The sequence below is a fragment of the Monodon monoceros genome, unplaced genomic scaffold, assembly GCF_005190385.1.
Source record: "Monodon monoceros isolate NGI ecotype Baffin Bay Population unplaced genomic scaffold, NGI_Narwhal_1 Super_Scaffold_5, whole genome shotgun sequence".
Classification (NCBI taxonomy): domain Eukaryota; kingdom Metazoa; phylum Chordata; class Mammalia; order Artiodactyla; family Monodontidae; genus Monodon; species Monodon monoceros.
In genome coordinates, this window is record NW_021703782.1 from 67,119,052 (window position 1) to 67,130,968 (window position 11,917).

Genomic DNA, 11,917 nt, shown 5'->3' on the forward strand with positions numbered 1-11,917 from the left:
TATGGGAAAATTATTCATGTTGAATCTAAAAGGTCACAAACTCAAGCACCCACTGAGCAGTGGAAAATACCAAAAATGAAAGAATTGTACTTTGTTGAAGCAGTGGCAAGAGGTCATCTGCTGCATCTAATTCAACCCAATAAACTGTTGGCGAGCAGGGCATTGTCCCACTGTTATCAGCTCTTTCAGTTATAAAAAAAAAAGAACATGAAAATGTAGATTTTCATGTGGAATCTTCTGATTTTTAAATGTCAGCAGCAATTAACTATTTTTAAAAGATTATGAGAGCAAAATGAAGTTTCTTGGAGGACTGAGTATGACTTGTAAGTCCCCAGGTCCATGACCTCTGGTGCAGAGAGAAAACAAATTTTTCTCCTAGACAGAGGGTGACATCTATAGGCAAAGAGACCCAGTTCTTTATGAAGTCAAGTAGTCCCTGATGTATGGCTTAAGATGTAGGCAACTCACAAACATTAGTTGTCATAGACGAGCCAGATGTGGTGCCTGTAACAAAAAAAAAGGTGGAGGGAGAAGAGAGAACCAAATGCACAACAATTTGGGAACTGTGGGCAACCCCCTCAATCAGGGCTGCTTTCAGGAGACCTGGCTCCTCCTGTGATGATGTATGAAGGCTATTTCCTAAACATAGTGAGAGAGCACCAGAGTGAGAGGTGTGTCTCAGTCTCATCATTCCTGCTTATTTTGCTTAAAGCAAAGGAGATTGAATATTTATTACCTTATTTATGCCACAATTTTGGATTATTCTAATGAGAATTTTGTGGAATTATTCATTTAAGATAAAAAATTTAAATACATTTCATGTATTTTATTCACTACTTAATGAACCAGAAGTCATTTTAGTGAAGAATAATTGTATTAAATTTTTTTTTTTTTTTTTTTTTTTGCCTCTCCCGTTGCGGAGCACAGGCTCCGGACACGCAGGCTCAGCGGCCATGGCTCACGGGCCCAGCCGCTCCACGGCATGTGGGATCTTCCTGGACCAGGGCACGAACCCGCGTCGCCTGCATCAGCAGGCGGACTCTCAACCACTGCGCCACCAGAGAAGCCCTGTATTAAATTTTTATGATAACTAAACCTGTCAACATATTAAAGGAAAGAATGACATATATATCTGTAATAATTATATAATTACATAGCTCCATAACTATATACATATATATATATATAATTTATAAAGGATGTTCTGAACTTGAACAGAACACTTTATGCAAAACAAAATTATTATGGAAAAGTTGGCAACAAAGGTAAAAGTGATAAAATGATTCCTTTAAAATTTTTTATTTTTGTCTATTTTATACAGAACTATTTGGGATAATCCCAATTTATTTAGACCTGAGAGATTTCTAAATGAAAACATGGAACTGAATAGAACTTTGTTGAGGTGTTGACTTTTGGAATGGGAATCCAGAAGTGTCTCCGAGAAGATGTTGCACGAAATGAGATATTCATTTTCATCACCACAGTTCTACAGCAGCTCAAGCTGGAGAAGTGCCCAGAAGCTGAGCTTGACCTGACACCCATGTATGGGTTAGCCATGAAGCCAACACCATACCAACTTCAAGTAGAGACCCACTCCACAGGTAGTTCCTGTTCATAGATTCTCAGACTGGGTGGAGGGTTTCTTGTTTAATTCAGAAAAATTATGGGCTTCAAATTCATTTAACAAGAAATTTAAAATTCATACCCCTATGCTGTGCTGTTCAGTTCATTGTATGCCATCCTAATGTAGGAGTTGATTTTTGAGTGTATGGGGTTTTAAACCCATGTCTCATGTGATGGTGTCCCAGGTGTCACTGTGTCACTGTGAATATGGAAGAAGGGAACGAGGACTGCTGGATGGAGTGAGCAGGCAAAGGAGTTCTATCTTCCTTCCCTTAATGCCAGCTACAATAGACAGGTGTACTGATATTTGTTTTAAATATTGGGTTCAGAATAAGAACAGGGTTCTGATTTTAAATATATTTCTTTCCGCTGGACTAGGAGCTAGGTATTCAAGAGGTCCTAAGAAGGGAGCTAGCGTCACCCAGAACAGCAGAGAACATTCATGGTGATAATAGGTGGACTGAGCTAGATTTAGAGAGGCAGGGAATGGAACTTGAAGGGGGGGTGGGTTTCTTCAAAATCTATTTTTATATCTGCTCTTATGTTTTCTGGATTATGAATTTAACTTCAGAGCAAATTGGTGTTTTTACAGTGTTACTAATCCCTTTTGATACCTACTAGATATACGTGTGTATTAGTTTGCAAGGGCTGCCATAACAAAATACCACAGCCTGAGTGGCTTTAACAACAGAAATTTGTTTTCTCACAGTTCTGGAGGCTGGAAGTGTAAGATCAAGGTGTTAGCAGTGTTGGTTCCTCCTGAAGGCACTTTCCTGGGTTTGTAGATGGGCTGTTCTCACATGGCCTTTTCTCAATGGCCACCCATCCCTGTGTCTCTCCTTTTTGTTGTAAGGACAACAGTTATATTCGATTAAAGCCTCATCCTAACAGCCTCATTTTAGCTTAACTATTGGGTTGGCCAAAAAGTTCGTTTGGGTTTTTCCATAAGATGTTACTGGAAAACCCAAACGAACTTTTTGACCAACCCAATACCTCTTTAAAGACCTTATCTCCCAATACAGTTACATTCTGAGGTACTGGGGTTTGGGATTTCAACATATGAGTTTGCAGTGGGGTGGGGGGGGGAGATACAATTCAGCCCATAATAACATGTTATGAGAAAAAAAAAGACAGCAATTAAAAAGTTTTTTCAGTATAGCACGCAGCACTAAGTATGTGCTTCTTTAATTGAACTTGTTAATGAGCTAAGGCATATAAGGGACATAAAATGGACAGTGAAAAACTAAGAATTTCAGATTGAAGCTTTAAGGGCAGTTGCATTATAAAGGGCTTGAAATCCAGGCGGGAGTTGAGAGCATGTCTGGAGTCTAATTCAAATGGAGAGAGCACTTAGGGATAATGACCTAAGACCATCTGGATGATGACCATCTTGACCAGGATGTTGCAATGGAAGCCGAGAAGTTAAACAACTGACAGACATTGAGGATTAAAGTCAGGACTTTGTCTTTCTTTCCAAGTACAAATAAATTCAGCATAATCCTTGGGAATAAACAAATTGGATTGCCTGTCCTTTTTTGTAAAAGCTTTTGAAATTATTTGTATTATCCACGTGACAGTGTGTCAGACTGAAACTATCCTTACATTTTTTTCTGTAAAAAACTATCAAATCTTCTGTATATGCGCTAATAATGGGGAGGACAGGAACACTATAGGAATCTTGTTATCTGTTTATCTGGTATTTTCTTTAAGAAATTGTGTTTTTCTAAAACTCTTGTGTTTTTTTTTAAACAGTAAGCAAATAAGATTCTATACATTTATTTTAACACACTGTATTGTAAAATGCTAATTTTCACTTTAACTCTGCTCCTAAGGCATAATTAGTATACTGTTGGGCTTTTTGTATAATTCATAAGTTTGCAGTTTATGTAATTTTAGAAACATGGATAAGAATAAGACAGGGAAAAGAACATTTAAAAGCAAAAGAGAAATAACTTTTCTTTTTCATTTAATATGTAACGATGAGCTATTTTTAATTATATGCATTTACTTATCTGGAAATAATTTATTTTATGAAATATAATTAGACGCAACACAGTGTACCAACATTTTATATTGAAATAACTTATAACATAAACACTCTAAATAATCAACTGGAGACTACACACAGAATTCATTATGACGATGGAGCAATTGATAATACATGGATATATGCATCAGTGGTAATCCAAGACAAGTGAAGTCCTTAAAGCCATTATACATGAAGTAAAAAGATAGAGTAATAGATATTAGATATCCTGCTATACAAAGGTACATATGGATGCTTACCACGCTGTGTCCCCCTTGTAGCTACAGCCCCCTGGGGCTTTTGGTAACACCATGAAGATGAAGGTCAGACTAGAAACTATCCACTGCATGATGCAAGTGAGCACAGAATGTGTCTGGTCCCAAGTGTTTTTCAGAGACGAAAACTTGCACCAAAATTTATAAAGACATTTATATATTCCCACATTGAAATTCTCTAATTCCTTCCCAGTTAAACCTATAACTCAGATGTGATAATCAACCCACATGACAGGGTAAGAAATCAGAACCATTTTTGAGAGGTAGAAGGGGTCTTTGGGGATTTTACTCTCTAAATAATTATTAATTAGGCTGTAAAATCTACAGATCCTCCCAAGCTTCCAAGTGTGTGGACACATGATTTGATGTTTCAGATTCACACAGGACGTCCCCACAAAATCCAAGATTCATACTTTAAACAACAAAAAAGGCACCGTACTATGTACACCTTAAATCAGAAATAGCTAAAGGGAGGTGTTTTACAGCTTAACAGGCTATAAAAAACAAATGCCCTATGAGGAATGCACCATTGGCTTCCCCTTCAGATAAGAATAAAAAGCAGGATGCAGGCAACTGATTCTCTATGACACACATTTTTAGCAGTAGGAGAGCCAAAACAAACAAAAATTATAAAAGTTTATAGGTCTTTTCTATCCTTCAAGTTATTTACAGAGAATAGTTTACCTTAATTCAACATCACTATCAAGCCCCATCCACCATAAACTACACACATACAGGCAATACTGTTGCCTTTATCTCTACCCCTGTGGATGGAAGCATGTTGCATGAATGAATTTTCCAGCTAAGTGTGATGACCAAGTTCCAAAATGCTCATTTGAATGGATCTTAATTACTGTCTTTCTGATGTCTTAAAATGCATTTACTAAATATAGTTTTATCTTTTTCAGACTTTATATTGACATTTATTTCTAAGGGTAATGCACTGGACTATAGTCATTTGATGCACTCCTGATCAATCCTCCATCCCTGCCTCAATACCTGCCTTCATTCATTACCTTAATGCTGATCTCCCCAACTCCCTGCAAGCTCCACAAATGCAGGGCCAAGTCTGCTTGGCTTCCATTGTACCTCCAGTGTCCAGCACTGTTTCAGGCACATAGCAGACAATCGATAACTAGTTGTTCAGTGAATGCGGGAATAAATTAATGATTAAATGAATGAATCTAACGGAGTAGCAAAAGGAAGTATCCGAGATTTTCTAGTATGGGTAGTATTTCTGGCATCTCTGCTCCTATTTTAATTTCTACCTGTTGCCTCAGTCTCAAAATCTGTTCAGTGCTCTTACACCTGTTTAAGCTATAAGGTCCAGATCTCATCAAATACACCCTTAGATCTTTTTTTTTAACTCACATTTTTATGACATCAGATCCCAGCTGGATATCATTAGCCTCTCCCCATCCCCACAGGACCACTGTCAAAGTGTGTCCTAGCACTTAGGAAACTATCCAAAAGTAACATCTCAAATGTGCTCCAGAAAAGTCGATGTTTCTCCCGCTCCAACATCTTCATCTTGCCAACACACAGGCATACAGATGGGCAGCTGACCATTCATTAACTTCACCAGACACATTTGTTGTCTAATGGCATCTGTCACTTCTCCTGCACACTCTGATGGAGAGAAGGGGTCACTGCTTTCTCCCTGTAATGTTTACACCCAAGGATGGGTGTTGGAGTTTACTTATTTTTCAATGGCTTAACTGAGAGTTAGGAGTAATTCTGAAGAAAGCTTACTTGAGGTTTGGGAATATTGGAAGGAATGACATAAACATACACACAAAATTATGTCCTATGCCCTACTGCTTAAGCCTAGGACTAGATTGTTCCTAGCACCTCATCCTGCACCAGTTCCCTGCTCTCTTTGCTCCCTGTGGACAAGAGCAGCTCCCTGATCCTCTACCTACCCTGCCCCCAGATTCCCATAGGCTTTGTATTTTGTGCTTTCTTTCTCTCTCTCTCTCTCTCTCTTTCTCTTTTTAGTTAGCTTAGCTAGAGGTTTATCAATTTTATTGATCTTTTCAAAGAACCAGCTTTTGGTGTCATTTATTTTCTCTCTAGTAATTTCTTGTATTCAATTCCATTAATTTCTCCTCTAATTTATATTTCTTTTCTTTGGCTTACTTTGGATTTACTTTGCTCCTATTTTTCTAGTTTTCTAAGGTGGAAACTTAGTTTATTGATTTTAGATCCTTTTTTCTTTTCTAATATATGCATTCAGTGTTCTAAATTTTCCTCTAATATGACCCAGAATGTGGTCTATCTTTGTGAATATTCCATATAAGCTTGAGAAGAATGTGCATTCTGCTGTTGTGGGATGAAGAAGTCTACAAGATGTCCCTTACTATTTAGTTGATTGATGGTGGAATTAAGTTCAACTGCCTTTACTGATTTTCTGCCTACTGGACCTGCTCATTTCTGATTCCAAACTAAAATTTAAAACTAAATAATGTGTGAAACATGCATGCAAACAGTTAATATTTCTAGCTACTGAATTATTGTGGAAGTTTATTTATTGGCATGGAGAGGTGATATCTTTTAAAAAGCTAATGTGAAATATTGCATGTAACTATTAATTATTTTGTGTATATATACACACGGAAAGTGTAAGATGTGACATGCAAATAGAATGCCAACAAAAATATGATTTTTTTTCTATTTCAGCTTATGCTCTAAATATAGTATTGCATTTATTTGAGATGATAAATTTCCTCTACTTCTGTGAATTCACATAGGGGTGAAGAAAGGTTTCAGGGTAGCAAGTACCTATCACAAAATTCATGGGTTTGGTCTAGAGAGGGGGATGAATCTTCAGACTAGATGCATGAACTGTGAATTAAAACACCAGGTTATAGAAGTTTTGCATTAATTAAATTAAAACAAAAGCTGGCATCTGAGCATAAAGAAAGAGACACACACTGTTAGTATAAAACCTCAAAAGTCTGGGATCATTCATTGATCAATTAAGAAGCTCTACACACCTACATAACTAGATAAACTAACTTTATTTAGTTTTTAATGTGTGTGTTTTTAGGTGCCTACTTTAAGCCAGGCTCTTTAGATGCCAGGCATAATAAAAGATGACTAAAATATGATCTCTAACTTCAGAAGCTCTTTAAGATAGAGGTGAATGATAAGTGTGTGTGTGTGCGTGTGTATGTGCATAGATAGCATATAAGTGTGTGTATATATATATATACACAATGATATAGTTAAATATACATATCTTAATTGTTCTTTCTAAGACTAGTCATAAAAATTCAAGCTTTCTCGTTCCCTCTTCATGCATTCAATGGGGGTGTGTGTTTGAAAATTTCTTTGCAACTTCCTCTTTTTGTGAAGAGTCCTTGACAGGGTGAATGCCCTTTGTTGATCAAGGAGCTTCGTATGGTTCTGCCAACTTACCTCTTTGCCCAGCTGGTCACTCTTCTAAGGAGTCTTCGTTCTTTGATTCCTTTGTGCCAGCTATTTCCTAGCATTCCATACTCAGTGGTCCTCACTGGGTTTCACCATGCCTCTCACTATTCTGCTTGGCATTTTGATTTTCATCTATCTATTTAGAATTGCCAACAGGTTTTACCATCTCACAGTAGGTGAGAACAGAGCGGTTTAGAAATTCAGCACCTTGGGATGAGAGTTTAACACAGCTGGAGGGCAGAACTTCACCTACCATCTTAGCAGTGCTTGCTTAGCTTAGTGTCTGGGACATAAAGGCCTTCAACATGTATTCAGAGGAATCACTCCCATTCAGGTGTTTATTGACAACGCACTTCATTGGGCCTCTGTGGGCCAGGGAATAGTACTGTGTGAAAAGGCTCTCCAAAGTTAAAACTGCTGTGGGCAGTGAAGTGATTTACAGGATGATATCTCTTTGGTTAACAATATCCTTACTCTACATGTTTCAGAAAATTGGGAAATGAAGCCAAGTATATGAAAACCGTTCTTTGGAGCAGGAGCAATAATAGCTTCGGGTTTTGAAATAAGAATCAAAGGTGGTGGGGGGCTTCCCCGGTGGCGCAGTGGTTGAGAGTCTGCCTGCCAATGCAGGGGACACGGGTTCGAGCCCTGGTCTGGGAGGATCCCACATGCCGCGGAGCAACTAAGCCCGTGAGCCACAATTGCTGAGCCTGCGCGTCTGAAGCCTGTGCTCCGCAACGGGAGAGGCCGCGATAGTGAAAGGCCCGCGCACCTCTGTGAAGAGTGGCCCCCGCTCACCAGCTGCAACTAGAAAAAGCCCTCGCACAGAAACGAAGACCCAACACAGCCAAAAATAAATAAATAAATAAATAAATAAATAAATGAAATTTTTTAAAAAAAGAATCAAAGGTGGTGTTTTCCCCAGATTTTTGGGCAAGATAGATTCGAACCCAATTACTCTATATATGGAAAGCTGCTGTTTGCTTTTTAGTTAAGATTTTTAAACAGTTTCCCCCATTTAAAGAAAGTTAACTTACTCACTTCTCCTCCCCACTGCTTCTTGCTCTATACAACAAATGCAAGTTTGATGAGGAAATTTTTATTAAGGTATCCATACAGAAAAGTGCACAAAATGTAAGCTTAAAGCTTGGTGAATTTTTACAAACTGACCACCACCAGCATTCCACAGCCCCCCAGCCTTTCATTCCATCTTAGTCTCCAATCTCTGTGCCTCAAGGATAACCCTTATCCTGACTTCCAATGCCATAGTTCGGATTGTCTGTTTTTGAATTGTACATTAAGGGAATGAGACAAAATGTGCCCTTTTGTGCTTGACTTCTTTTGTACCACATTGTGCTTGCAAGATTCATCCATGTTTTATTTGAAAGATTAATCAAGTTGTGTGTAGTTGTATTTCATTCATTCTCATTGTTCATTGCTATCGATTGTTCCATTAGGTGACTATACCACAATTTATGAATGTATTTTATTGATAGAAGCCACTTGGGTAATTTCTATTTTGGGTCATTATGAAGAGTGCTGCTATGAACATTCCTGTGCACAGTTTTTGGTGAATATATGTAAACTTTTTCGTTGGCGCATATAAATGTAGGACTGGAATTGCTGAGTCATAAAGCATTTGTTTTTTTAATTGAGAAATTCGAACTAATATTTCAGCATGGTTGTACCAATTTATACTCCACCAGCAAGCTGAAAAAGTTCTCTGGTTGTTCCACATCCTCTTCAACAGTTGATACTTTTTGTCTTATTTTCTGTATTTTTGTTTTAGCCACAGTGATGGCAAACATACCCTTATTAAAGAGACAGATGGTCAGATAAATCCCTGGCCTGTTACCTTACGTGAACTTGATTTTGGCAATGTTAGCTAGTTCATTCTCTCTTAATGAAATGAATCTAGGACAGATTGAGTGCATTCATCCACTGAAGTCTTTCAAAAGTGAATGATCATCCAACCCCCTGCCACCACCCCCCTCCCCCAAACACAAATGATCTTAGCTCACAGTTACCAGGGCCTCCTGAGAAAGCAGTTTTTGCCAAGACTGTCTTTCCAATTTCTTTGGGAAGAGATTTTATAGGATTTCCCCCATTAATCAAAACAATTTCTGCCTTTAAAATGTATCTCAGTTATTATAATGTCTATGTTTAGTTTATAATTTCAGGGTAATCTAGAAGTGGTTATTTATATCTGTTTATTTTGTAGCATATGCCTTTTATATTTTTCAGAATTCTTTTCGCTGAAAGAGTCGGTACTGAAAAAACAGGATGTTCTATCAACTCACATTCCTAGAATTCCTTTTTGGTCAGAAGTGTAAGTCTGTTGACCCTTCCAAATTTTGTCTCTCTGACAAGAAAAGAAAATCCAGAAGAGAACATTTTGAGATCATATTGTTTTCCATTGCCCTTGTGTTTGTTTTGCTCTGTTTCACTCTATTATCCAATTAATACCATTCTGCCTATTATTTACCTATTTTAAAATAAAGACTTGGAGTAATTTTTCATATTTTTCTAGAAGTCTCCCTTGATTAGAAAGGTATTTCTGGGCAATAAAACTTAAGTTTTGACTGTGAAATTCTGTCAATAATTTGAGAAAGTTTGAAATTTCTTTCTGTTGTATGTACAGTAGGTGATCTTATGAATTCCACATGGATTTTATATGCAACGATCCTTCAGTAACTAGTTTCTAAGAAAAATAGAACCTTTTCCATACTTAATTTACAGACCGAGCTTTCAATTTCCTCTTCATTTTGTTTATGGTAACTTTTGCCATGAAAACATAAGTGATTTTAAAATAGCCAAATATATCTAGTTTTTTCTTTATGGTTTTTGAGATTCCTATCATACTTAGGAAAGCCTTCTCCACCCCAAATTTATACAAATAGCCTCCTACCATTCCTTCCAATATTTTTCTTTAAAAAAAAAAAAAAAAAGGTAGGCATCCAATTCTGGATTATCAATCATATCAGCAGCATTTATTAAATTAGGCACTCTTCTCACTAAATTAGATAAAAACCACATATATACTTATCTTTCTGTGGATGCTCGACCATATCTGACTAATATATTTATATATTTATGTACCAATATTACACGTTTTTTATTACAGTGACTTTATAGTTATCTTAGTATCTGAAATTCTCTCACTTTGCCTTACTTGTTCTTATTCAGTAGTCATAAATTTCTTGGCTACTTTTAGAGATTTATTTTTGCATTACACATTCCAGAATTATTTTATATAGTTCCACAGAAAAGCTCATTGAGATTATAATTTGAGTTGTGCAAAATTTATGTATTAATTTTAGAAATACCAACATTTCTATGACAGTTCTTATTCTGGTTGTTTTATGTCCTGCATTTGCATTTCAAATTTTAATTTTTATGTCTTAAACTATTCTTGCTATACTTAGGTCTAAGAATTTTGTTGTTTTGTCCATATTATACATGTATATTATTTTTCACTTTAGTTTCAAACATTATTGTTAGGACTGAGAAAAAGTTATTGAGTCTCATGAAGTGTCCAGTCAGAGTTAATCTTGGGACTTTTTCAGGAGCTGCTAGAAGGAGATACTCAAAATGAAAAACATCTTGTCATGAGGAACCTGGGAAACAACTCAACATGAACAAAATAGAATCTAGAGGTGGAGACATAGTAAGTACTAGAGCTATTATTTGAATTTCTGGAACAAGCCATATCTGAAACCATTATCATTTGTCCTTTTCAATTACTCAAGCCAATAAGCTTCCCCTATTTCCATTTGATTTAAGCAAGTTTAAGTAGGTATTATTTTTCTTTGCTTATCAAATAAGGTATGTATAGACATTTGAACTTGACTCTTCCGGATGACTTTGTTGCTGGGAATCTTCAGAAAACTGCCAAGTTACACTCTACTACTGTCATGGAAAAAAATAATTTAATGGTAGTAGAGCTGAACTTAAGAGAGGTGTTGAAATGTCAGCAGAGATGTGTAGGATGAAACTGAGATTGCTTCCTTAGAGCCCAGTTTTAAGAGGTACTGATACAATAAAAAGTATGGGGAATTATAAATACAAAACTGTAAAAATAAAGCAAATCAGTTGTGTGAAAGGATGATGAAGGACGCTTATCTTCTATTGCCTGGACAATATAAATTTGATACATTAATATTTCCTTTCTAATGGAGAGTTTAGAACTTCATTTGACAATCATTATTTTATTCAAGGCATCTTTATTAATTAAAAAACAAACGTTAATTGTAAGTAGCATAATTATGTTCTTTTGTGTGTGTGTGTCGTATGCGGGCCTCTCACTGTTGTGGCCTCTCCCGTTGCGGAGCACAGGCTCCGGACGTGCAGGCTCAGCGGCCATGGCTCACGGGCCCAGCTGCTCCGTGGCATGTGGGATCTTCCCGGTCCGGGGCACGAACCCGTGTCCCCTGCATCAGCAGGCGGACTCTCAACCACTGCGCCACCAGGGAAGCCCTAATTATGTTCTTTTACTCAAAGAAAATAGAGTTGAACCCACTATGATGTTCTGAAGTTTCTTTTGTGCCCACCTGTTTATCCA

The 11,917-nt window shown here is 37.1% G+C and overlaps 1 protein-coding gene across 1 annotated transcript; it reads left to right on the plus strand.

The window, feature by feature from the left end:
• Window positions 1-1,342: 1,342 nt before the first annotated feature.
• On the plus strand, window positions 1,343-11,567 carry LOC114884744 (cytochrome P450 1A4-like). The gene is made up of 3 exons (XM_029203922.1): window positions 1,343-1,601; window positions 9,601-9,685; window positions 10,923-11,567. The coding sequence occupies exons 1-3, from the start codon at window positions 1,418-1,420 to the stop codon at window positions 10,930-10,932; spliced, it is 279 nt and encodes a 92-aa protein (XP_029059755.1). The 5' UTR covers window positions 1,343-1,417; the 3' UTR covers window positions 10,933-11,567.
• Window positions 11,568-11,917: the final 350 nt, after the last annotated feature.